The 26,035-nt window shown below is 58.0% G+C and overlaps 1 protein-coding gene across 1 annotated transcript in view; it reads right to left on the bottom strand.

Moving 5' to 3' along the window:
- Nucleotides 1-26,035, bottom strand: part of DYNC1H1 (dynein cytoplasmic 1 heavy chain 1) — a 61,335-nt gene that overhangs the window by 5,081 nt on the left and 30,219 nt on the right. Inside the window, exons 26-68 of the mRNA XM_040256873.1 lie at nt 25,829-26,023; nt 24,882-25,164; nt 24,322-24,422; nt 23,600-23,759; nt 22,469-22,712; nt 22,113-22,296; nt 21,697-21,909; nt 20,156-20,394; nt 19,835-19,991; nt 18,073-18,300; nt 17,392-17,622; nt 17,138-17,278; nt 16,676-16,909; nt 16,383-16,589; nt 16,178-16,299; nt 15,628-15,793; nt 14,517-14,680; nt 13,470-13,599; nt 11,479-11,612; nt 10,902-11,016; nt 10,637-10,798; nt 10,337-10,551; nt 10,050-10,254; nt 8,892-9,065; nt 8,671-8,790; nt 8,330-8,450; nt 6,840-7,035; nt 6,351-6,468; nt 6,055-6,270; nt 5,558-5,770; nt 5,339-5,466; nt 3,643-3,796; nt 2,921-3,067; nt 2,666-2,816; nt 2,293-2,546; nt 2,084-2,218; nt 1,886-1,980; nt 1,604-1,778; nt 1,369-1,444; nt 607-767; nt 386-497; nt 230-290; nt 17-140 (exon numbers count right to left, since the gene is read on the bottom strand). Coding sequence (XP_040112807.1) covers nt 17-140; nt 230-290; nt 386-497; nt 607-767; nt 1,369-1,444; nt 1,604-1,778; nt 1,886-1,980; nt 2,084-2,218; nt 2,293-2,546; nt 2,666-2,816; nt 2,921-3,067; nt 3,643-3,796; nt 5,339-5,466; nt 5,558-5,770; nt 6,055-6,270; nt 6,351-6,468; nt 6,840-7,035; nt 8,330-8,450; nt 8,671-8,790; nt 8,892-9,065; nt 10,050-10,254; nt 10,337-10,551; nt 10,637-10,798; nt 10,902-11,016; nt 11,479-11,612; nt 13,470-13,599; nt 14,517-14,680; nt 15,628-15,793; nt 16,178-16,299; nt 16,383-16,589; nt 16,676-16,909; nt 17,138-17,278; nt 17,392-17,622; nt 18,073-18,300; nt 19,835-19,991; nt 20,156-20,394; nt 21,697-21,909; nt 22,113-22,296; nt 22,469-22,712; nt 23,600-23,759; nt 24,322-24,422; nt 24,882-25,164; nt 25,829-26,023 — 7,161 coding nt within the window. The remainder of the gene's footprint in view (nt 1-16; nt 141-229; nt 291-385; nt 498-606; nt 768-1,368; nt 1,445-1,603; nt 1,779-1,885; nt 1,981-2,083; nt 2,219-2,292; nt 2,547-2,665; nt 2,817-2,920; nt 3,068-3,642; nt 3,797-5,338; nt 5,467-5,557; nt 5,771-6,054; nt 6,271-6,350; nt 6,469-6,839; nt 7,036-8,329; nt 8,451-8,670; nt 8,791-8,891; nt 9,066-10,049; nt 10,255-10,336; nt 10,552-10,636; nt 10,799-10,901; nt 11,017-11,478; nt 11,613-13,469; nt 13,600-14,516; nt 14,681-15,627; nt 15,794-16,177; nt 16,300-16,382; nt 16,590-16,675; nt 16,910-17,137; nt 17,279-17,391; nt 17,623-18,072; nt 18,301-19,834; nt 19,992-20,155; nt 20,395-21,696; nt 21,910-22,112; nt 22,297-22,468; nt 22,713-23,599; nt 23,760-24,321; nt 24,423-24,881; nt 25,165-25,828; nt 26,024-26,035) is intronic.

The following is a 26,035-nucleotide window of genomic DNA, read 5'->3' on the forward strand; positions in this document are numbered from 1 at the left end:
CCCTCAGTCCCCGCACCTTGGGGTTGATCTCCATCGTGAGGAAGAGCCTGAAGCAGGCATGCGGCTGCAGCGAGTGCAGCTTCTTCTCCAGCTGCATCAGCCAGCCCGGCGCCAGGTGGACGTTCTTCAGCATCACCCACCTGCGGGCAGGGAGAAGGCCGCGGCCTCACATCTCTGGCCGGAATCCTTGGGGACTCGGGCCTCATGAAGCAAAATCAAAGGAGCCTACCTGCCCGACTTCACAGCTGTATTTATTGCCTTGTCTGCCTGGTTAAAGCCTTCTGTGGAGCCTGGAAACAGACAGCTGAAGGGTCAGCAGGCGGACTTGGACTCTAGCGCCCCCCACGGTGAAGTCCCAGGGAGGGGACGGACTGACTGCCCTTACCGATGGCAATGGACGTGATCTGCGTGTTCTGCTCGGCGGCAAGGTCCTCCACATGCCCGCTGGCGTCGTACCCGGGCACAGAGCACATCAGGACGGGCGTGTTTGGCTTAACCTGCAGACCAGGAAGTCGGGATTTGGTGAGCGGGAGGCCCGCCAACAGTGCGCCCCTCGAGGGGCAGGGCCCTGTGGGGGCCCGTGCAGACAGGCAGCTCGGCGCCCACCTCTGTGTCCACAATGTGGGTCAGGTCGAGTGGCTGTTCCATGATGGACATGAAGGACTCCCCGAGGTTGGTGGACACAAATGTGTGCGCCATGGCCAGCAGGCGGTCGGGGCGGAAGGCCTGGATCAGGAGCAGGCGGTGGATGGCCTGCCCGATGGGAGCTGGAACGAGGCGGGGAGGAGGGTCGGCGACAGCACAGGCCTGAGACGGCCCCCCAGCTGTCCCCGCCGTGGGCCCCGCCCCACAAACAACACCCGAGAGATCGGGACGTCCCCTCGTCCTCTCTGCCTGAGAACTGCCAGCACCCCACCTCACCACAGCACCCTCTGGGCACAGCTGTGACAAGACCTCCACCCGGGGCCCTCCGTGGGTGACGGGGGGCTACTGACTCTGAATGACCATGTGGAGCCCGCTCAGGAAGGACCTCAAAGAGCCCCAGAGACCCAGCAGCCACTGCCAACCTGTGTCAATGCTGAACCCTGGCCCCCATGTCCCCTCCTGGGGCCCGGCCGGCCCAGAGCCTCATACTCAGAAACAGCCCCCTTCTAACGCCTAACCTCGGGCAGAGACCTTCCAGCTATTCCTCTTTTTGCTTTCCCACGTCCAAGCCGCCCCCGCAGATTCCCACAGGTTCTAACACTGAGATGCGAATCTCAGGAATCGGTGACTTTCTGTCCCCGGCCCGTCCCTGCGTTCAGCCAGCAAAGCGCATTCCACGCCCAGGTTCGGAACGGCCACAATGGGGCAGGCCCCGGGGCTCACTTGCGGGGTTCTCCTCGCTCCAGAGGTATGGCACCGTCTGCTCGGGGGAGCTGCTGTCCAGCCAGATGCCAAATTGCTACGGGGACAACAGAGGCCGCGTCACCATGGGCGGAGCGGTTGGATTGATGTGTCAGACGTTTGACGGGAGAGAACACAACACAACGTTCTGGGCTTTACAGGACAGGTGACTCCCCGGGAGGCCAGCTCCCGCTGGGCACGCTCAGAGGACTCTCACCTCGTCTGCCTGGACCTTGGCGATCAGATCCTTGAAGGCGGGCAGGCAGCTCAGCCTCACCACGGCCTCGGCCTGCTCCCCGGTCAGACCCTGGATCTTGGGTGTCGAGCCCGCGCTCAGCACGATCTCCTTCCCCCTCAGGAAGTGCTGGAATTCCGCGTCGTAGGTGGGCTCCCTGGAGAGGGGGCAGCCGTCAGCCAGGGCCTCTCGGCGGGAGTCCCATCTGCTGTCACCGAGGCAACAGCGTCCTCTCGGGGGACATGCGCTGGGGCGCCGACTCACCCGACGGTGCCCTTGAGCTTGATCCTGGCCAGCAGCATGGCGAAGGTGATGTGGTCCTGATGCAGCATGCCTCGGGCCACGCGGTTGAACGCCACCTGGAGGCGAGGCGCGCAGCTCGCCGTCCCAGCCCCGCTGCCCCCGGACACCCCCCGCGCCCCGCCCCAGGCACACCCCCACGCCGGCAGGCCCACGCTGTACCTGGAAGAGGTCCTTGGTGATGATGGACAGGCGCTGGGTGTGGTCGGTGACGCCCTTCAGGTTGGGGTTCTCATACAGGACGTTGTGGTAGATGTCCAGGAAGAACTGCAGCGAGTACTGGTACAGGAAGTGGATCTGGAGGCGGGGGGGCGCCGTGAGCACCGGTGCGCGGGCGGCGGGCAGCCCCCGGCCCGGCGCGGCCTGCCCACCTGCTTGAGCGACTCCATGGTGAAGTAGATGCTGCTGCAGGCGGTGGACAGCGGCAGGTACTGCTGCGACACCGTCTCCACCTCCTGCATCACGACGTCCGTCTCCTCCACCTTCCTCGTCACCTCGGCAGCCTCCCTCTTGAGGTTCTCCAGCGTCGTGATGATCGTGTCGTCGTCCAGGATGCGGCCCTTGACCTCATTCAGAGCTTGCAGCAGAGACTTCTCCAGCTGACGCAGGCGCAGCTGGAACTCCCCTTAAACGACCAGAAGGCGCCGAGTTCACCCGGGTGCTGCCGTGATACGGCCCCGAGGCACCTGGTCCTGGGGAAGCTCAGCCCCACACACACCGAGAGCCAGAGACCCAGAGCCATACCTTGGAGTTTCAGAAGGTCGGACCGTTTCTCATCCACGTCGGGTCTTTCTGCTTTGAGAACTTCGTTGAGACACTGGCTCTGCAGACTGCTACGGGTGACGGTGAAGTTGACGAAGGTCACCCGGGAGCAGAGATCAGGGGGGAACTCAACCTGCCAAGAGGGGCGGCGGACCGACCAGTCAGCGTCGTCACGTCCACCGCCCTGCCCGTGGCTGCCCCGTCTCCGTGGGGGTGGGAAGCTGCCCCGGGCCTTACGGTGGGATCGCGAGTGGACAGGAAGATGACAAAGGACGGCGACAAGTCTATGTCCTGGTCGCCGAGGGTGATCAGCACTCTTCCCCCTGTTCGCCGGACTTCACGGTTCAGAACGGGGTTCAGAACTGGGTCGTAGCTCTCCACGTCCTACGTGTGGGTACGTGAGGTGTCATTAACAGCCAGAGTTTTACAGTGTGTATTTCCACCCAGATTTAACTGACTCCTGCTCCAGATAAATACATCTCCCCAGCAGCCACCCAGCCGTTTAGACCCGCACTGTTTGGCACGTGGCCGCTAGGTGCCCACGGCTACTTCAGGAGATGAAGGGCTCCGCTCCTTGCTCACACAGCTGAGCGCAATGCTAGGCAGGGTGGCTGCCGTGCAGCTCAGCACAGGTCTCAGAGCCCCAGGGGATGACGCCGTCCAGACTAAGTGGAGTTAGAGGGCAAACACTGCTTCTGCTGGGTTTTTATAGAGCGGTCTCACAGCTCTATCCCTGCTTTTTTTTCTTTTTTGGGCTGTGCTGCGCGGCTTGTGGGATCTTAGGTCCCCAACCAGGGACCAACTGCACACCCCAGCAGTGAAAGTGCTGAGTCCTAACCACTGGACTGCCAGGGAATCCTGTCTCACAAAGTCCAGAAGGCAGCACTGTGTCTTGTGAATCACGTCAACTGTGTTTGCAGATAACTATCCCAGCCCAGAGGTGGCGGAGAGGCACACACCTGGACCAGGAGGGGGTTGCCGAACCTCAGCGCGCTCTCCAGGTTCTTCCTGAAGGCGTCATCCAGGAAGCTGGTCCGTGTGATCTTCCGGTCCTTGTACTCGTTCATGATGAACTCTGTGGCCTGCCCCGAGGGGTCGATGATCAGTGGGTACCTGAGGACGGGCCGAGGACGGGTCAGATGCCAGGAGGGCCCAAGGACGTGACGGCAGGGCCCGGCAGGGTGATGGGGAGGTGTCCTGGGCTCAGATGTGGGCTCCAGGTTTACAGGAGACACCAGGTGACCCAAGGCTTGGTGCTAAAAGCCCCCTTCTGAGGACCTCTTGTGAAGGGGCGGTGACTCAGGCAGACTGCCCAGAAGGGCTACTGCCAAAGCGGCTCGTCTCTCTGGGGCAAGGACGCCGCTCCATGAAGGCCGAGCCCAGGCGCTCGCCTGGCTGGGTGGATTCGCTGGCCCGCAGGGCAGACTCCTGGAGAGCAGGAACCAGCAACCCTGACCCGCAGAACCATGAGCTGCAGGCGTGCCGGACCCTCTCACTCAGTGCTCACGGCAACCCTGTGAGACAGGTGTGATCACCACACCCGTTTTATTTATAAAGGAGGAGACGAGCCACAGAGGGGTGAATGTCAGAGAAGTCCAGGGCTACACAGCCAATTCAGGCTTTTTAAAGACACTGTATAACATGTACGCGCGACTGCCCAGAACTCAGAGGCTACCAAAGGGCAGGTGGTGAGAGCCCTCCCCCCTCCAACCCTCAGCCTCCGGTTTCTGCTCTGTGTGCACAGAGGAGGCTCAGGCCACTTGTAGACACACGTGTGCCCGGAATCACACCACCTAGCACTGCCTTCGGCTGCAGCCACCCTCGGGGGGGGCCCTGGCCGAAGAGCTCCCGGCTTCCTGCGAGGGCGGGGGGAGACACGCAGTGGCCTCGTCCCTGGCCTGAGCGAGGGGCCTCTGAGGTGCTTCCGGGCCTTTGCCGGGACAGCCCTGGCCTCGCGGACGTTCACGCGCGCAGGCTTCGAGGGATGGGCACCGCGGCGTGCATTCTCGCGCAGGCGAGTGCAGCCCTCACGCTGACCCACCAGGACACACCGCGTGGCCACGCCCGCCAGCGCCCCCAGTGAGACCCTCTGAGACCTGAGGGTCGGTTCCTCATTGGGCCCTGGGGACAGTGGCACCCAGAGAGAGGTACAGATAAGGTGAGACAGGAACCCGGGGCTTGGTTTTCAAAACAGAAAGAAAACCCAGGGTGTCTGGGTCTGGGAGCTGCCACGGGGGAGGGTCAGCCAGGGGACCTCTGTGCGGGCTCAGGCCTGGGGACGACCGGACGGCACCATCAGCCCCCTCCGCGGCAGGCCTGTTCCCCTTCTGACTCCAGCCTCCTTAAGCCAAAACCAGGCAGCAGCTTCCCTTACCTCCAGCTAGACGCTTTCGGTTCTCACAGTATTTTAAGAGAGGGTCTGTTTTAACATTCACCCATCACAGAGCCAAGCACATCAATTTCACAAGGTTACAGGGGGACCACTCAGGGAGGGTCAGTGTGGACAGTCACAACACAGGAACGAAGGGAACTGTGCGGAACCTGCTGTCAGAGGAGAGCCTGCCGGCCCACCCCAATCTGCTCACCTCTTCCAAAGGAAGCGGGAGCACTACCCACACACTTCTCCCCGCCCCTCACCAGGCATGAGCACATTACCTGTTGAACCTCTTCAGCATGATGGCGTTTTCCGTGCACAGGTCGTCTGCAGGGAGGGAGCTGGCCTGCCAGCGGAGACGCTCGTCGGCGTTGGACAGGTACTCCGTCCGCGCGATATCTGTGCGGAACTGAGAGGGGGAGCGGATGGATGAGGCTGCTGAGAGCTCACTGACTCTCACGTCGGCCCCCGCCTTCCTGAGAGTGCCTGCGGACAGTTACCTGGATGTTGGCTTGCTGGAGGTGATGGGACCAGGTGGTAAACAAGTTCTGGCGCATCTGCTGGTCAAAGTAACCTGCGTAAGCGATAAAGGCGGCTGACAGGAGACAGTCCCCAGCGATGGTGGACATCTGGTTCTTGAATGTTTCACTTGTCTTCTCCCACCGTTCCCGTTCAGCAGACAAGCTCTTCAGAAGAGCTGTGCTCCGGTTCACCTAAAAGGAAAATCAAACAGGTTAGTTAGTTAGTGAAGTGAAAGTAGCTCAGTCGTGTCCGACTCTATGTGACACCATGGACTATACCGTCCGTGAAATTCTCCAGGCCAAATTAACTGGAGTGGGTAGCCTTTTCCTTCTCCAGGGAATCTTCCCAACCCAGGGATCGAACCCAGGTCTCCGCCTTCTAGGCAGATTCTTTACCAGCTGAGCCACAAGCGAAGCCCGCGCAGAGGCAGTGCTCCCGGGGCGGCAGGAAGCCTGCCTCCCGAGCACAACCCGACCTTGGCTTCCACGGCCGCCAGGTCCGCCTTGATGGCCTGGGCCTCGGAGATGAGCACCGCGTACTCCTCCTTGTAGCGGGCGATGCTGGCCTCCAGGTCGCGGATCATCTGCTCCACCTCGTTGGCCTTCTGCTGGTTGTCCTTGGCGTCGTCCTCCAGCTTCTGCAGCTCGTTGCGCAGTGGCTCCACGCGCTTCAACATGTCGGCGTAGTTAAGCTGCCGAGGCGGACGGGTGGTTTTTAGACGTGACTGGGTGAGGGGGCCCTTCCCCAGGGGCTCCTGGCGAGGCTGCTCACCTGGGCGATGGCCCACTTCACCATAGGCCCGCAGGCCAGGGAGGCCCGGTTGACGATTTCGTAGTTGTAACTGGGGTTGGACATGTAGTTCTTCTTCATCTTCTCCCTTATGGCGTCACTGCAAAAGAGGAGCTGTGTTTCTAAGCACGTGGAGGGCAAAAGTGAAGAGGAGCTTTTTGGAAATCAAGAGCCAGTTCCCCTCTGCTGCCCCGGTGCCCACGGAGGATGCTCCAGGCCATGGCTCTCCCTCCCGCCCCTCCCCTCCCTCGGGGGCCAGCTCTGCGCTCCCAGCCACTTGAGGGGATCACAGGGGCAAGGGATCAGAGAACTGCCGTCAGGAACGGGGGGAGGGAACCCGGCTGGCTGGGGTGGAAATGGCCTGGAGAGGCGTCTGTGTGACCCGTAAGCGGACACTGCCTCCTGGGGAGGCCGCGTCAGACGCCCAGGCCCCAGCAGACAGGAGAAGCCCGGGCCCGCACGCCCACCCACCTGATCTCCTCGGCAGAGAAGTTGACGATGGTGGGGATGAAGTTCTCTCTCATGATGATGGAGCGGATCTGCTTCCAGTCCGTCGTGCTCTCCCCCAGCAGCAGGCAGATGGACTCGAGCGCCAGCTTCACGGCGGCAGGAGGGTTGGCCATGGACCGCACCTCCACCAGGTGCTGCTTCTTGATGGACTTCACGGCTGGGCACGAGGGGGGGGGCGGTGAGGGGGGCCAGACCACAGTGACGCCGCGACTCCCAGCAGAGAGGGGCGCACGTGCAGGAGAGCTGAGCCAACATGGGACGGCCTGTCTTAAAACCCTCTGGAGTAGCTGCAGCGGCCAAAACAACTACCGCCACCTTTTGGAAAATGGATGGTATCTGTACAAATGCCTCACAAATCCTGACTCCTTTACCTCTGTAAAGATGTAAATACTTTTTTAAAGAATGAAATTGCTCATTTATGTTACACCCGTTAAACAAAGACATCTTCAGTCCACACTTTAGTACTTGTCTTTACTGGCTGGCTGAAGATGTGGAATTAACAGTTCAAAAAAATTGGCCAACACGTTTTATAAGCAGAAACGTGTGTTTTTTTTCCAGTCTGAACTTTCATTAAAACACTTTTAAAAGTGGTCATTTGGCAGGTGAGACCTAAATTAAATTCTCATCCAAATCCAACTCAATGAAAACCCACAGTTTGGAAGGCCACTTCCAGTTCTGTGTGGTGTAATGTGAAGACTACAAGCCGTCAGGTGACCCGAAACAAGTCTGAGGCTGGTGGGCGGGAAGGCCGGGATGAAGGCCGCTCCCAGGTGTGGGGCAGACAAGGACAGGGGCCCGGGTCACAATCTCCTCCTGAGCATGTCCCAGCACACGGGGTGCAAGAGGGAGGGGGGAGGAAGCTGCCAACTCGTCACTGCTGGCCACAACCAGGACACTCTTAATAGTTAACAGCAAAACTGCACACTTGATGACATTTCTAGATGAAATTCAAGCCAAGGATTTGCAAACAGTATACTTAGGAAATCATTACCAAATTAAGAAAATGTTTTGATGAAAAACTTATCTTGTTAACTTTTTCTCATAAAAAGGGCCCAGGTAGTGCTAGTGGTAAAGAACCCATCCACCAATGCAGGAGACGTAAGAGACGTGGGTTTGATCCCTGGGTCAGGAAGATCTCCTGGAGGAGGGCATGGCAACCCACTCCAGTATTCTTGCCTGGGGAATCCCATAGACAAAGGAGCCTGGTGGGCTACCGTCCATGGGCTCACAAAGAGCTGGACACGACTGAAGCACCTTGGCGTGCATGCATGGGGAAAGTGGACTAGCTCCACGGGCACTTCACTTTCAGAGATGAGGACAGTCTGAAGTAGTTAGAGAAGGTTTCTGAGACCTCTCACTGATGCTTTCGGGGACGTACAACACCGGGACCTGTGGGGGGCCCTGCTGCCCCCCACCCCCCCCGAGGCGAGGCCCCCGCGGCGAGCACACACCATTCTGGGCCTCGATGACAGCCGGCTCCACCTTATCCAGGTCTTCCTTCACGCTCATCTGCTTGTCTGCAATGACCTCTTGCTGCTTGTGCAGCTGCTCCTGAATTTCTTGGCTCATGACCTGGAGACAAAGCACGGCTCAGCTCTGGGGTGAGCACTGGTTAACTTGCTGAATGAAACCCAAGACAGCACTCCTCACGCCGCCCGGGACACATACGTGCGTGCATGTGTGCACACCCACTCCACACACACACACGTGCATGCACACACGCACACACGAGCCCGAGAGACGGAGACGCGCGGCCCACACAGGCCACCGTTCCCGGGACAGGATGCGGCACCTTTTTCTTCTCGGCCTCCTGCTGGTCTTTCACCATCTTCTTCAGCTTGTCGTTGGCTGCTGCATTCTTCACCTCCAGCTCCTGGCTCTTTATCCTGAGGTCCCGACGCAGCTCTTCCACCTGAGGAGCAAAAGCCACGTCAGGGCGACAGAAACACGCAGCGCTCGCCTACACACACGGCCCGCTCCCTCCCAGCGAGGGCCGCCCGCACCGCGGCGGACCTGATCGACCGTCTCCTTGATCTTCCTGAGGCCCACGTTCAGGTGCATCTGCTGCTCCTCCAGCTCGCTCCGCTTCTCGTGGAACAGGTTGGCGTAGTGGTTGATGAAGTCCAGGTAGTGGCGCGGCGTGATGGCCATGGTGCGGCCTCCTCGCTTTGCCAGCCGGGCGTTAGCCTTTTGGAAAACGAAGACCATGTTAGTTCTCCACGATTTAGCCTCAAAACGTCACAATTTAACCTCAGAACGTGACTGTTCTGCTGGCATGATGTGGTGGCATGGCTCCAGACCTCAGGAGTCCCATCACTCGAGACCGGGTCCAGCTGCCTCCCACCTCTGAGGTTTCTCCTCCCGCTTCTCTGAGAGGAGGAGGGTGGTATTGGCAGCCGCAGGGGTGTACTTCCCAGGAAAAGACCCCCCACGCTGGTCGTCACTACGTAGGCGTCAGTACACCTCCTCTACCTTCTGCTGATTCTCAGCGGAACCAAAATAAGAAACGGCATCGAGAAGGGTGAGGCAGATCACCTCCTCTGGTCCCCGCAGGTGGAGGGAGGTGTGGAGAGGGGAGGGGACAGTGGAGGTGGCCTGCGGGAGTGGGAGGGCAGGGCCCACAGGATGCCTGCAGGTCAGAGTGCTCTTCACAGACCCCTCCAATGGGGGCAGACTGCACTCCTCTGATACAGAGAACCCACGGAGAGGCAGCCAGCAGAGGCCAGCAGGTCATGCCCCGCGGGGCGGCCTCTGCCCGTGGGGCTCCCGCTCGCTCATGGCCACGAGGCTATCGCGCCACTACTGCAGAGCCAGGAGGCCGAGCAGGGACTCTGAGGGCCGCGAGGCCTGAAACCCCAACCAGCTGGCCCTTCACAGAGAAACCGTGGCCCCTGCCCTAGGGGAGGACATGGCTGGAAAGAGGCAGTGAGACAGGGCAGATGGGAGTCAACGTGGGGAGGGGCCAGACGGCCCGAGAACATGCAGCCGGGCCCCGAGCAGCTGAGACGTCGCTGACAGAGGCAGCAAGCAGGAGAGAGCCAGGCACTCTTCCCCGGGGGACAATACAGTGTCGAGCCCGAGGTGGCTTGGGGGCTACCTCTACGTCAGCTCAGTTCCACGTCAGCACGGTGGCCAGTTTTGCTTCTCCCGTGACCTCAGGATTGAACCCACCTGGTGAAGAGTCTGATGAACAAACACACAGCTGTTCACGATGGCCTCGCGGTGAGAGGGCGGCTGCGGCAGCTTGTCGTACACGACCGGCATGTAATCGGGCACGATGTAGTTCGGCTTCTCCAGGTCCATCTTACTGGTGAATTCTTTGCCAACCTGATACAGAGCTTCCGTGGACCAGTCCCCAAACCAGTTCAGCACACACCTGCAAAGACGCCCACGTCTCGGAGCGGCTCCCGAGGGTGGGGCCTGCTCCCGGAAAGCAGAGCTGTGCGTGGTGGGCGTACCTGTTGAACAGCGCGGGGGAGGTGGCTGCACGGTCTTTGAGGCCCTCGGAGGACGGGTTCATGGTGAAGACGACGTGCAGGTTGCGGATGACCTGGCTGGTGAACCACTTGTACAGCTCCTCGTGTGAGTCCAGCATCAGGCCCTCCTTCTGGGCCCCCTCCTTACACTGGGTCATCAGGGTGGCGTATTCATCTCCCTCGAAGAGGCCGGGCACCTGGGAAACAGCACAGTACCCTGGCTGGCTGGTCCTCGGAGCCTGGCGCCACGGAACGCGACCCGCGCGGCACATCAGGGGTTACCTCGCCGTTGGCCAGCAGTGTGTTCATCCGCTCCAGGAACCCGGAGTCCAGCACGTTGGACTCATCCATTATGAACGCGATCTTCTCGTTTTTACAGCCGGAACGCCGCAGCACCGTGCGGAGGTCTTCATCGAAGTCCTCGCCCGTGTACTTCCTGTGGACCTGCAGGAGTGCGGTGGGGTGGGTCAGCTCCTTTCTCACCCAAGGAGCTACGTTCATGAGCAAGGATTCACTGTGGGGTTCAAGAGGCTCTGGCCAGACCCACCTTAATCTGGTACACACTCAGCCCGTTCATCCAGGCCACGAAGCGTGACAGGGTGGTTTTGCCCGCTCCACTGACGCCAATCAGAAGCAAGTGGCCCTGAGGCTGACGGAATATTCTGGAACATCATCAGAAGGGATGCAGGTTGAGGCTTTTGTGCTCCGCTCCCCCTTGGGACACTCAAATCCTAACACTTTTCAGGATCTAGTCTATAACACTTGGAATGCATTTCAACTTGTATTTGTACATTAAACTTCCATGGAGCAACTGTGATTTGCCAGTGAGGCACCAAAGGTGAAAAAAGACATGGCCCTGTCCCCAGACACCCTGACAACTTGAGCAGGAGGGTGAGCGGCCGGAACCAAGGCAGGTGGGAAGCGCCTGGAGAGGCAGAATGAGGCTCTGCTTAGTAGGGACGTTGGGGACAGTAGAGCCGGACTCACAGGAGGGGCGGGAATCGCTGGCAGAGGCGCGGGGGCCTGTCAGGAGGCCAGCACGAGGCCAGGCATGAGCCCTCCCCCCACCATTAAATTGAGAGCAGTGTGGGCGAGTGGGGAGGCTGCAAAAGCCAAAAGCCCACCGGTCAATCCTGAGCACGTGGTCCAAGACCTCGTTGAACAGGACCAGAGGCACGTCCAGCTCTTCCTCGTAGAAGACTTTCAGCCTGGCTTTGACGTAATCTCTTAACTCCTCTTGGTCTACTGGGATGTAGTCCTATAGGAAAGAAGGGAAGATCACTTAACTAAGAAGAAATCACCTCAGTTCTTACAGCAAAGTGGATCCCATCTCTACATACTGAAAAACTGTCCTAAAGAATGAGACAAAAGTAGGTATTTACAACACAGCAACAAAAAAGGAAGCAAACTAGGGTGAGACCTAAAGACACGGAAAATCTTTATGGAGAAAGCCGAACATCCCTGAAAGACAGCACAGAACGTGTCGGTAAATGAAGAGACACACCACAGTCAGAGAGAGAGAAATGCACAACTGCAACCACGCCAGCTCCCAAGTGACACGTGGACTCAATGTAACCCCAGTCAGGGTCAGTCGTGGATGGTGGAAGTCACACTGGCGCAACTTGACAAGCCAACTCCAAAGTTCATTTGGAAGTGGAAAGGCCCAGGATGCAAAGACCGCCCCCCCCCCGAGAAGAACCAGGAGTGAGGTACTGTCGTCCCAGCAGGCAGATTCACAGCCATGATCACGACCATGTGGTTTTAGCCCAGAGAGCAATGAACGAACCAGCCAACAGGACAGAGCTCTGTAAGAGGCCCCTGCAAAAACCCAAGTGACAGAGCCTCCCAGAGCCCCAGCGCCAGGCTGTGGACATGCACTCGGGGAACCCCACACGCTAACTCAATTCAGACTGAGGATTTAAATGACAGTCCATTAGCAACGCTCATTCTTCCAGTGATGCTATAAACAAAATGAAAAAACAAGCCACTGGTAGAAGATGTTGCCTGTAAATGAAAGAGGATTAGTATCTAAAGCCTAGAAATAAACAGGACATTCTAGCAACACTGCACAGAACTCCCTGTTCTTCCCGCTTCTGTGCCCCTGCTTCCCACAGGCCCTCCATCTGCCACGCCCTTCCTGACACCCAGGTGGAGGCCTGTGAACACTCACCTGAGCCCCCACACCGGGGTCAGCCCTCCCAAGACGGAGCTGCTTCACCCTATGAGTCTGAGCTCCTAAAGGAAGACTGTCCTCAGGCACAAGTCAGCACTGTCCACTGAAGAAATGCATGCCATGGCTGCAGCCTTCTAAGATGCCCTGCTCTCTTTCTGAGAAAAGGACAACTCCCGGCTATTCTGGAAACATCAACTCTGCCTAGGATTTCAGTACATGGAACACTTGTACACAGGTTACCCACAATGCCTTGATTTTACGGTGAGGAAAGTAAAAGCAGGTGAGGCAAAGACTCCCTTCAATGCAAACGTGTTGAACCACACCTTCTGGTGGCCAGCATCCACAGCTCTCAGAGCAGCCTGCTCCTGGGATCGTCTGCCCTAAATTACCCACGGTTACAATTCTGCAGCCCATCATGCCTCCATCATGTGAGAGTTGGACCATAAAAAAGGCTGAGTGCCAAAGAATTGATGCTTTTGAACTGGGGTGCTGGAGAAGACACTTAACAGTCCCTGGGACTGCAAGGAGATCAATCAATTCTACAGGAAATCAACCCTGAAAATTAATTGGAAGGACTGATGCTGAAGCTGAAGCTCCAATACTTTGGCCACCTGATGCAAAGAGCCGACTCAATGGAAAAGACCCCGATGCTGGGAAAGATTGAAGGCAGGAGAAGGGGACGACAGAGGATGAGATGGTTGGATGGCATCACCGACTCAATGGACATGGGTTTGAGTAAAGTCTGGGAGACGGTGATGGACAGGGAAGCCTGGTGTGCTGCAGTCCATGGAGTTGCAAAGAGTCGGACACGACTGAGTGACTGAACAACACCATGCCTTCCTTTACAGTAAGTGCAAGTCAAAGACATTTCTCATTAGACGATGATCCTAACTGAAAGGACAGAAGGAAAGGAGTACTGCAGACACGGTGCCAAAGTGTCACCTTTGACAGCCAGTTGCTGTACAGGATGGGCCGGCTCATGGCTTTCTCCTTGTCGATGTTGGGAAAGTGCTTCAGAGCAACCATGTCGATGTTTTCGTCGGTCCAGCGCCTCTCCTCGTCCTCGACGAGTCTGCAGAGGAAAAGACAGAGGCTGTGCTGAGAAAACACCAGGCTCCGAGGGTGCTGTGGGCTACGCCAAGGCCTGGCGTGAGTCTTCTACCAGAAACCTTCATTTCTCGCAAATGGAAGAACCAAAGAATCTGAACTCAAGATGCCTTAAGTGATCCAGAATGTAGATATTACAGTGCAGTGCTTAAACACATGAAATCAAAAATAAAAGAAAAATAAACAAAAATGAAAAAGCAGGACCTGGGGAAACTAAGAATTTGTCATAAAACAAAGGTTGTACAGAGCTATAAACAAAGAATATAAGGAAAAGGTTCTGATTTTTAAAAGTCAGTAATTCTTAAGATTCCTTAAAAGATAGAAAGACTCAGCCTTTTACTGACACAATGGTTGAAACCACAGAACCTCCCGCGATCCATGCTGAACACCAACTACAGCTGTCAGCAAGCCTTCCCTTTGGTACTGGTCACTTAACCAGGAAAAGTCAAAGCTTACAAGTGATATACGTGATCAAAGCTTACACTTGATAAGTGGTTAACAGGTAAAAGAGAAAAACCAAAGCCCCAGAGACACAGCTGCAAATCCCCTGCTGAGAGCCAAGGCTGAGGACGAGGGAGGGCTCACGGTTGCAGGACGGCACCCCAGGCCATAGTGAGAAGGCGCTGAAGTCACCTGTGACCTCTGCATTCTGACCTTGCATGGGGCCCACCTGACAGGGAGAGGTGAACTGAAACGCCTTGCCCAAGGTCCAAAGGTAACCAAGCAGGGCAGTCACAGCACCGAGATCCTGGACAGGGGGTGGCCGTGATCGATCACCAGAGGCGAGGCTCCCCTCCACCAGGGGGCAGGCAGGCCTCGCGCAGACTCCAGGTCGGGGGTCAACACAGGGGAGCAGGGAGCTACCCGGACCCTCGGCTTCACCTGTCCTGGAAGAGGCGGAGGGCTTCGTGCGCCCAGATGCGGATGAGGCCTTCCACAGGCAGCGTCTCCAGGGGCCTCAGGGCCTCGAAGACCCCGCGCACCCAGCGGGTCATCTCCCGGGGCGAGTAGATGTAGTGGGGCTGCGTGTCCTGAGTGAACCGCTCCTGCGGAGAAAGAGAGCACCGAGCTCCGTGCAAAGTCCCAAGGCAAGAACAGCAGTGGCAGAGGCAGACACTGCGCGACACGTTCATATTAGAAATAGAGAATCGACACTCTGCGACATTTAAGAGTGGAATAATAAGTAACGGTGGGACTATGATTTAGTACAGAATTAGATCCAAAGTGCTCACTTTATGTTGAAATTAATTATATCTTATTACACTGAGAAAACTAGAAGTAAATAAAACTACAGAAAAATTCTTATAAAAATGCTTTAAAAAATGTACTTCCTAAGCTGAAAGAAAGCTTTTCTAAGCATTATCTCAAAAAGAAAAACAGAGAAAAAAGTTTACATTTCATGATACTTCAAACATGTAGGTAAAAAGCTGCAATCATGAAAAGTCTAAAGCATCTGTAATAACACGACAAGTGAGCTCTCACACAGGACTCCAAGCTAGATGATGTCTCAGTGGAATACTGGCAGCTCTCCTGCAGGAGCCCTTGTTAGAAGCTAACAGAGGAATGCCAACCAAAACCATGAGAAGCACCTCTGCTCATCCAAGGAGCAAAGACGGTTTCAATCAGCCTTTTTCCAAGGCTGGACAAGCCACCGTGGTGGGAGTGTAACTGGTCCAGCCTGAGTGTGGAGGTCACCATAAACACCATGGAAGAGTGAGCGCAGACCCACATGCCCCGGTTGGGTCTGCTGAGACACAAGTGTGCACACCCGCTTAGAAAGTGCACCGTCCAGTCTCAGCTTCATCAGGGAATGAAGACGCACACACGGCCGGACCAGGAGGCAGAAAAAGGGAGACGAGGCGCCTGGGCGCGGCGCCAGCTGGAGGAGTGAGCTGACAGTGCTCCGGGGGGAGCCCCCGTGCTGAGCAGGCGCTCACCGAGCGCAGACTCTTCCCAAGCCCTCGGCCCGGGAGGGGGCAGGGAGGCCACGCACCTGAGACATGGTGTAGAACTCCACCATCGCCGCGGTGAGCGGCTCCGCGAACGTGCGCAGCGACGGGATAAGCCGCAGCATGGCCCGGTTGAAGGTGCCGTAGATCTGCGTCAGCGAGGCGGGGCCCGGGTAATCCACGTACACCACGGGCACGTGGCGCAGGAACCTGCGGGGAGAGCCCGGCTCAGCGTGCCCGCGCTGGAGGACCGCCCCCTGCCCCGCCCCCAGGCTTCCCGGTACAGCTCAGGGCGGCCTCACACGGAGCAGCAGAGGCAGAAACCCGAATATGAAGCCAGCAGAGGTGGGAAAATGACTCCGGCTTATTTCAGCCTCACCCGGGCCCCACAGGCAGGTCTGGGCAGCTCACTACCGCTTTCATCCTGAGTGTGTTTCCAAGGTTTCCAGCACAGTGCAGGGAAACCCAGAGGAATCCCAGTGATGAGCAGTATTTTCTTACTTTTATCATCAAAACCGTGTCTCTGTTATGCTCTGTTTAAAGCAATCCTGGAACTGGTGTCTGTGAGCCCGGGAAGTCTACCAGCAGTGTTACCTGTGAGAGAGGGGCTTTCTCCCAGGGTCGGTGGGTGGGTTACAAGCCCCCACAAACTGGATCCTCTCCAGCTTCACCCAGGTTTGATCAGAGGTTCGGTAAAAGCCCCCATGCTCCACCATCTGAGAAAAGGGGGTGACGCTTCAGGAGCAGAAGTGAGCAGTAATGTGGGTGGGGAGTTGGGGTCTCGCAGACAGGAACAGACCTGTCTGATGAAGGATATGACCCTCTGCGTCCCGTATTTATCCATGTCTGGCAGGTTGATCTCGTCACAGAACAATACCAGCCACTTTCCGAGCTGCACGGGGGCCAGAACGACCCCGTTTGGGGTGCGTCTGTACTCGCAGTAGTGGTCAAAGGTCTTCAGCAGGAGCTCTGGGGTGGTTGCACTCGAGAAGTTAAGACCCACGACCTGCAGAAGGACAGAGGCCAGGGGAGCGGTGGAAGGCCGATCGCGTCCCTGGCCCCGAGGTCGGCCGCCCGTTCCTGCCCCTTTACCTCCATGTCGGGCAGGGCCCGCAGGGCGCTGAAGAGCGTCATGGTCTTGCCAGACCCGGGGGGCCCACACAGAACCAGCGGCTTATGCTCGGCCAGCCAAGTATACAGGAGGGCCTCGTGGCGGACGGTGTCCAGAGTGGGCACCACCACGTCCGGGGCGGCCACCTTGTGTGTCTCCACCTCAATCTGTGGCACCTTGGCCTGCCACGGCGACCACTCTCCACTGATGGACACCTGCAGACGGGCGGGCAAGGGTCAGCCGGGGCGGGGGGGTGTCCCCCGAGCCTGCCGGCCTGCAGGACCCGCTCCCTTTCACCCAAGTCAGGACCTCCAAGTTAACCCGCCTTCCCTGTGCCACGGGAGACTAAAGGGACAAGATCCCCTGACAGGAAAGGCCGATTAAGTGCAGGCAAGGCTGCTGCGGGGCGAGAAGCGGGGAGGACGCCGCCCTCCGGCACGTGCCTCGTAGTCGATGATGGGGATGTTGGGCGCGGCGGGCAGCGGCACTGTGGTGATCCTCCTGATGTACTCGCCCAGCTCTGCCCTCATCTTCAGCCTGCTGTCTCCGGACAAGGACCAGAGGATGGCGTAGACCAGGTACCGCTGCGGGGGAAGGAGGCAGATCCCGATTTGAGTGGAGTCTCAACATTCAAGGAGAGACATGTGCAGCGACATCAGCCCTGCAGCCGCGGTGCCCAGAGCTGCCCGGCCCTGACCTGGATGTAGCGCTCCAGCTGCTCGCTCTGCATGGGGAAGTCGGGGTGGTTGGCGTTGTACTGCGCCACGTTGCGGCAGGCCTGGTGCAGCATGGAGAAGAGCGCGCCCAGGCAGCGCAGGCGCGTCAGGTCCATGATGTGCTCCAGCGTGAGGGCGTGCTCCAGCGCCTTGGTGACCAGCCCGCTGGACGTGAAGTACGGCTGCATGATTGTCGCCGCGTCCCTCTGGATCTGCAAGGGCGGGTCAACAAGCTCAGCGGCCAGCTAGCAAGGCCGGGGGACTTTCACCTGCTCTAACCCGGGCCTGGGGGAGGGCCCCATCAGGATGAAAAGTTTTATGGGTTGAAAAATGAGGAGTCGAGGTTCCAGTGACCAATCCCACTCCTTCATCCTGGCAGTTCTCAAAAATCACGCTTCCTAGGAACACTGGTTTTTACCATCAAAACTGAAAATAGGCCATTTTTCATCAATTTGCAGAGAAATCTGAAAGAACACTTTAAATTTTCCATGCACATCTACACTTTTGCAACTGTGACCACTGGCTTCCTCAGAAGCTGGCGTGAGACAACGCTGATCATGCTAACCTCCCGCAAGTTGCAGCGGGGGTGGGGCTGCTGTGAGGTGCCTGCACTTGCGGGGGCAGGGGAACCCCCGGGCGCGCCCCGCCAGCCCCGCCCGCACCTGCAGCATCGGGGAGGCGGCCTCCTCGCCCTCGTCTTCCTTGCCCTTGCGCCGCCGCTGGGCCTCGTCCTCCCCCTCGTCCAGTGGGATGCTGCGCAGCCTGGCCAGGAAGTTGTTGAAGATCATGTCCGTGCTCAGCACGTCCTCGCTGAACCAGACCATGCCGCAGCGAGACACGGTGGCCAGCGTGGCGTACTTCAGGTCCTGCACCTCAAACATGATCCGCACCTGGAGGGAGAATGGCAAGCAGATTTAAGGACGTGGGCGTGGTAGATACCACGAAGTTAAAGTTGGTTTACCTACCTACCTACTGAAAGAGCGATTTAACTCTAATCTCTGCACTCAGTTCAGAAGTAAAAATATCTAAGTTTGCATTATCACAACACCCAGCAACCTCTCTCCTTAAGAACTTGGGCAGGAAAAAACCCCTGTGGTTGGGAGAACCGGGAGCTCTAATGGGACAGAACCATCGCTCCCTGGACGGTGGGGCCCGCAGTGAGGGGCCGTGGCCACGCCCTTGCACTTGAACCCTCCAGGCCGGCCAGCAGGGTTTCCGTTTGCACAGCGGGGGTTGGCAGCCTCGCCGGGTCCACCGCTAGTAGACGGTGGGGCTGAGAGGCAAACCAGAGAGTCTGATTCCAGAGCCTTCACCTCAGGGCTAACGTGCCTCACAAGGAAATCCACCTTTCCGACAATAGTCAGAATCTGCTGGGTGATGACCCTGACAAGTCACACCAAGACACTCGTCCGCTGAGTGCGTGTTCCTAGACCTGCGTCTTGGTTTCACAAGTAACATAACCGCTAACGCTGACCCTCTGTCGTGATGAAAGCACCCACTCACCCACTAAAAGGTCCTGCTGGAGCCTCCGTTCCCTCAGCCCACCAGCAGATCCTATTGGCACACGCTTTAACTCACACCCACAACTCGGTCACTTCTCAGTATCCCCACGGCCTCCCAGCTTACCCTGGCAGGCAGGCTCCAGTCCTCGGTGACCCCAGGCCCGTTTCCCCTTGGGTCCTGTCCCTACGTCCCTGCATGCTGGTCTACCGTCCCCCTCCCAGTGTGTGTGGGCATGCCAGGGGGCTCCTCCCGCCACCAAGGCTCCACCCCAACACCCAGGAGCTGCTCCCTCAGGCCCTAGTCTCCACTGAGGCTGCCAGCGGTCCCGTGAAGCCCTGACGGAGCGATGTCCTGCCTCAGCCGCGTTACTAGTCTGCTCGCTCCGCAGCTCCGTGCCCACTTCTCCTGTCTATCTGTCCTCCGCCTCTGACTGTCAGCCCCTGGAGAGCAGCGGTTTTGTCTGTGTTGGTTACGGCCCTATTTGCAGCATATAGAAGGGGCCCGGCACACCGTGGCACTCCATAAACATGGGGTCAAAGCACGAACACATGTCCACGCCAGGCCTGCGCATGGTTACCCACCTATCAGGCGTTGTAATTGGAAGAACCCATATAAGACGCTCATTTCGGAGGGATGACCGTGATGCCCACGTCTAAATCCCTCACTGTGCCACTTCCCAGAAATCCCCACCACAACCCTACCACCCCAGGCTGCAGGAAAGGCTGATTACAGAGCATGCCTGACAACCAGTAAGCAGCAGGTTACGAATGAACCCTCTGGAAAGTCTCTCACTGGCCCTGGGAATGGAACAATCCTAGCAAGAGAGGCGCCAACTGTGCAGCTACTGCCCCCCGGCCACCCCAGGGCGACCAGAGCCGCCCGCCTGGCCGGGCACCCCGGGCGCGGGCACGCGGGCCGTACGTTGGGCGGGAGGCTGAGGCGCTCCCCGTTGGGCAGCGTCAGCAGCTTGTTGTCGTCCAGCACCGAGTTCAGGTTCTCCACCCACTCGGGGTCCACGTCGCCGTCAAAGACGATCCACTGACGCTTCTGCAGCTCGCCTCTCACGTTGTCTATGATCCTGGAGTGGAAGGGGTTCAGACAGCGGTGACTCAGACCGCAACGCTCAGCCTGCAACCACTTCTGAAGCGTTCCCAGACTGTGCAAGAATAACGCAGTTTCCACGAGGCAGAACGCCAGGCCCTAGTTCTCTGGAGGCCCCGACCCCACCCCACGTGCACTCACTTTCTCAGAACGTGTGTGAAGAGCCCGTCTGTCCACTCCCGGGTGTTGGGGTCCAGGGTTCCGTACAGGTGGTCTTTGCTGATGGCTTTGGGGTCGATGATGTGGGCCACGCCCTCCACACCCTCGAGCCTCTCCAGAGCCTTCAGAAGGACGCGCCAGGCCATGCTCTTCCCACTGCCCGAGGGCCCCACCATCATCAGGCCGTGGTTGATCTGGGTGATCTGATAGAGCTGGAGAACCTGGGGGCAAACCCAGCGGCAACGTCAGCGCTCGAGAGAAGGCATGCCAAGGCTCCTTCCTGCTTCTCACTGTTCCCGGCAAGAGACATGTGCTGGGAGCTCTCCAGGCAATGCCTGCGATTTCTAACCAGAGTCCTTGAGCCAGACACAACCATGGCAGGTAGAGAAGGGTTTAACTGCACCGAGGCACTGTCTGAGGAGTCAGGGAAGCTGCAGCCAGTGGAACGGGAGCTGCTCAGCAAGCTGCCTCAGGAGAGACCCCTGCCAGGAGGACAGAGAGCAGCTGATGGAGCCCCCGTCTAACCTAGAAGCAAGGCTCAGGGTCACAGGCACAACCTGTGCACACGACCCTTTTTCTTCTGACTCTCACAGGAGACGAAGGGAAGAAGCCAGTGCAGAAGAGACTGTAAACTCTGTACCAACGGGCACGTTTACGTTGTTAATCGTGATGCTGGAAAGACCTTCTACTATCAAAGACATTTCTTCCCCAATGTCTGTCATTCCCCTTTAGCTGGCATTTTCAGAGAGCAAACTATACCACGTGAGTGACCATTTCAGGTAAGTTTTGCTATCACTGCACTTAAGAAAATAATCCTATTGGGGCTCTCGGGACAAATCTTCACAAACCAGATGGCATGCCTGGTGGACATAGCCTATCAGATGCGGCTCCTCCCAGGTGGGCAGGGCCGCTGCCACTCTCGGCCCCTGGAGGGCTCAGTGAGGCTCCAGCCAGCCCCGCGGCCCCTGGGGGGGTGGGGAGGGCGTCTGTGAAGCTCCAGCCAGCTCCACAGCCCCTGGAGGGGGGCGCGTCCATGAGGCTCCAGCTAGCGCCACGGCCCCTGGGGTGTCAGGGGGGTCTGTGAGGCTCCAGCCAGCCCCGCAGCCCCTGGGGCAGGGGGCGTCTGTGAGGCTCCAGCCAGCTCTGCAGCCCCTGGAGGGGGCGTCTGTGAGGCTCCAGCTAGTGCCACGGCCCCTGGGGTGTCAGGGGGGTCTGTGAGGCTCCAGCTAGCGCCACGGCCCCTGGGGGGTCGGTGGGGAGGGTCTGTGAGGCTCCAGCCAGCCCCACGGCCCCTGGGCGGGGGTCCATGAGGCTCCAGCCAGCCCCGAGGCCCCTAGTTGGGGCGGGGAGGAGGGTCTGTGAGGCTCCAACCAGCCCCACCGCCCCTGGAGGGGGCGTCTGTCAGGCTCCAGCCAGCACCATGGCCCCTGGGGGGGCAGGGGGTTCTGTGAGGCTCCAGCCAGCCCCATGGCCCCTAGGGCGGGGCTCCGTGAGGCTCCAGCCAGGCCCGCAGCCCCACTCACCTTCTCGACCCACATCCCGCCAACTTCCTCTCCATCCCCGTAGGTCAGGTACATCTCCTGACACACTTTCTTGAGCTCCTCTCGCAGTGCCGTCATCTCGCCCCGGTGGTACTGGACGCCGGGGAACACGTCTGACAGGAGGCTGAAGAGCAGCGGGATGTCTTCAGCCACCAGCTTCGGCACCATTGTCTCACAGACGCTCTGGATCAGGATCTGCGGGGGAAAACGGGCTGAGCTCCGGTGGCGGCGGCTCCGCGTTCACGGCTCTGTCCCCGCAGGGACCCACCACTCACTCGCCCTGAGAACAAGTGCGGAGACCCAGCGTCCAGCCCCACCCACCCCACCGCTGCCTGTTTAGCACTTCCGTCCCAGGACCTGTGAGCCCTGGATCAGTGCGGGGGAGGCCGCCCGTTCACCTCCTGCTCAGGCAGGTTCTCCGCGATCTCTCCTTCGTCGACTGCCTCCCCGCGCTCCTCCTTCTCCCTCTTGATCTTCTGGATCCGCTCCCGTTTCACATTCCCCGCGCTCACCAGCACGCTCTTCAAGGCTCGGAGACCAAAGTCATAGTGGCTTTGGGAAGAGAGCTGCTCGTCACACAGTCTAAAAGAGAAAGGGCTTCCTTAAGAACAGTACCCGCTGAGCCCCAAGCAGCGTCAAACGCCAAGAAACGAGAACGGACACGTGGAAAGAAATGTTGTAACTACACAGGCCACGTTTAAATGGCGCAGTTAACATATGCCAGAAACACGATTAGGACTGCTCAGCGACTCACTTGAAGAAAGGGACGATCTTGTTGGCGAGGACCTCGGCCGTGCGGAAGCCCTGAGAGTACAGCATGACCTGGGCGATGAGCTGACGGTCGGGCTTGGTCATGGCCAAGCTCCGGAACAGCTTCTTCAAGTTGTCTGGGAGGTTCGACCGGCCCGCGTAGCCAGGGTTCATGGTGATGAAGATGGCCATGTCTGGGCTCACCTTGACTTGTTTGTTCAGCAGCTCACAGGTAATGGGGGCAGAGGCTGAAATTCAGATGACGGTGTTAAGGCTTGTGATGGTCAGAAAACCACCATAAAATCTGAAAGGGCAAACCCAGCGCCCTGCCAGCCCAGGACCCCACGGGAGCTGCGGCCTGGCCTTTCTGCGGGCTCTCAGCAGCACAACGCCACCTGCCCCGGGAGACCCATTTCCACACTCCCTGCCCACGTCAGAGCCACTCAGATGTGTCACAGATCAAGGCACCGGAGCGGTGACTACCCTATCTGCGTGTTATTACTGAGCGTCACGAGGCCAGTGCGGAAACAGGAACATAGCCTGACAGTAGAAGCAGCAGCAACGCTGGTCGCGCTGTGATGAACTGAGTGGCTAAGACCACAGACACGGCCCTCTCCTCAGGCCACTAAAAACCCACACACACACAGAGACAAAACCACCCCCCAACTCTCGACACTCAGGGTCAGGTTTCTCCGTAAGCGAGCGTGGAGTTCTCTCTGACACGCCTCTCATTTTATTCCGGTCTGGTAAGACGAGCTACTATTACTATGGACTGAAAGGGAAAATTAACAGGTAAACTACCCATCGTGGATGTATGTAACTCCTCCAGCTCTGTGCGGAACTAGCTCCCAGGGACCCCCAGACACATGACCAGGGGCGGGTCCCAACACTCCAGCCAGGAGGCCTGGCTCTGCGGGGCCACAGGGAGGAGCCCGGGGCCTCCGTCTGCAGAGGAAGCACGGCCCGCCCCACCGGCTGCCATGGGGCGAGGCGGGCAGTGCCACCCTGGGCCCCGCCCACGTCTTCCATCAGGACGCACCATCCCGCCTGCAACCTCGGGTCTGGGAACTACACGAAACCCCCTCTTGTTTCTAAGCCACAGCAGGGTAACTGTAAGCAAGAAGGCGAGCCTCACTCTTCTCGAAGCTGGGGTTGGAGTGCTCGCGCAGCGCCTCCTGGATGCACTGCACTTGCTGCGACACGGCCGACAGCATCCGCTCCTCCAGGCGGTTGAACTCGTCAAAGCAGCCCCAGGCCCCCACCTGGCAGAGGCCCACGAAGATGCGGCCCATTGCCTGAAACGAGAAGCAGCGAGCTGAAAGGCGGCCCCGGGGCTGGCCGTGCAGGGCTCCGATCCTGGCTCGGGTGACTGGTCCAACCCGGGCAAATCACATCCTGAAACCTGTCTGCTCATCTTTGAAACGCGAAGAATACCACCTTCCTCCCAGAGGAGTGCAGGGGGGTGGAATGGGCTGTGAAGGTGGAACCAGCTTCACCCGTGAGGCAAGGAGCCCAGCCCTACATGGAGCAAGTACTCCGGACACAGATGAACAGATGTATTATTTTCCCTCTTGTGCAAAAAATCCCAGTGACAGAGCTAACACTTTTTGTTGTGTAAAAAAAGCCTTCGCTATTTGTTTTTCCTAAACACAGACACCAGAAGGATACGCTACACTAGAGAGTTAACCTGAAGACCTGAGGCTCACGTTGGCGTCACGCACCAGCTGGCCCCTCAAACAGCTCCAGTAACCCCTCTCCCAAAGGAGAGCGCTGTGTGCACGGCTCACGGCCCCAGAGGCACGGGCCTGCGCTCCCCACCCGGACTCTGCTCTAGGTGGCTCCCTCAGAGCCTCTCACCTGGAAATCAAAGGTTTCATCACAGTTGAAAACTAAAACAAAGCGGCCCAGCTGGTGGCCGAGAGCCTTGACAGACTCGGTCTTCCCGGTCCCTGCAGGCCCTGTTATTTGAAGAAAAGGAATTGAGAACTCAAATGAGAACACGTCTTTAGTTTTAAGAACTGTAAAAAGCAATTCTTTTCAAAAGAAATCAAAGTATAGTTCGCAAATTCCACCGGGTCCCACTGTCGGCCCCCCATATCCACAGGTTCCACATCCTGGATTCAACCAACCTCAGAAGGAAGCTTCAATTCACGACTGGTTCAGTCTGAGGATGTGAATCCCGTGAATACAGAAGGCTGACTGCGTTTCTATTAAAAAATCTGTGTCTAAGTGGACCCTCGCAGTTCAAACCAGTGCTGTTCAAGGGTCAACTACAAACGTAGTCACTGATATAAAGATTTAAAGTTTAAGAATGTACTAGCCACACAGTTAAGAAATACATTTAGATCATTTGCTTAATCTCTGAGAAGTAGGTTCACCCTCTGACTTCATCTGACCAGGTGTGTGGAGGCACTCACCGAATGGGGATCCCCCGAGCCTGGCCTCCAAGGCCTGCGTCATCGTCAGATAGCAGCGGTCGGTGAGGGGGGTCTGGACCAGCTTGTCCTGAACGCCCAGGTATTCGAAGCCGTAGTTGAACTTGGCGTTTGCCATCTGGATCGACAGCTGCTGCAGCACGTCTGTCTGCTTCGGGTCGAAGTAGAAGCGCATCTGGCTGAGCCACTCGAAGGACTTGGCATTGTCGACCTTGCTCTTGATCAGGGACCTGGTGACGTCTCTCTGGTGAACCAGCTCTGTGATCTGAAGACAGACTCACTTTAGGAGTTTATCGTAACGTACACTCACTGAACTGAAGTACAGAAGTGCCTCTTCTGGGAGCGCGCATTACTTAGAAAATTTTGAAATTGAGATCCTAGGTCCAATTATGATGTAAATAAATATTCCGAAACATAAATTTACTTTTAAAAACAACAGAACCTGTAGTCACATGATGGAATTACATAGGATAAAGAACTGCAGCAAAAGCAGCGAGTGACAAAGACACCCTATTTTAAGCAAAGACCCTGCAACTCACAGAAAACACGATGGGAGAAGAGCTGCCTCTGAACTAACAGTCTGTCTGCCACACACAACCTCGCAAGCCCAGCAGCGAAACAGCAAGGCTCACAGACACGCCTCCGGAGGTAGAGCTCTGGGAAGGTGGGGTGAGAGCGTGAAGACCCCAAGGGCTGAGCGTCAGCCTTTGTACCGGGAGGTCACCCTTTGTACCAGGACGTGCGTGTGGCTCCTGTTCCCCAAAGTTGCCCTTCAACAGGAAGACAGAGCCAAGGACTACCCAGCGCTTCTCAACAGGCCGTCGACTTGCTTTCCTCCCAGACACCAATGAGGATATTTCTCGAGTGTGAGTTCTTTTAGCTGCTCAAGGGGAAGGCAGGGGAGCCTGACTAGGAGGAGGAGGACTCACCAAATGCTCCAGCTTGCGCCTGCGGAGCGGGGGCTGCTCCATGAGGACCGAGTCAGCCAGCACGTTGAGGGTGACCTCCACGTTGCTCAGCACGGAGTGCAGGGGGGCCGCGTCGCCGCTCCCGCCCATGCTGCTCAGCGCCGTCTCCACGTTCTCAGACCAGGCGATCTGGGCTGACAGGACCACCAGCTGGGCCTGGGAGGTGCG

The sequence above is a fragment of the Oryx dammah genome, unplaced genomic scaffold (genome assembly GCF_014754425.2).
Source record: "Oryx dammah isolate SB20612 unplaced genomic scaffold, SCBI_Odam_1.1 HiC_scaffold_16, whole genome shotgun sequence".
NCBI lineage: Eukaryota > Metazoa > Chordata > Mammalia > Artiodactyla > Bovidae > Oryx > Oryx dammah.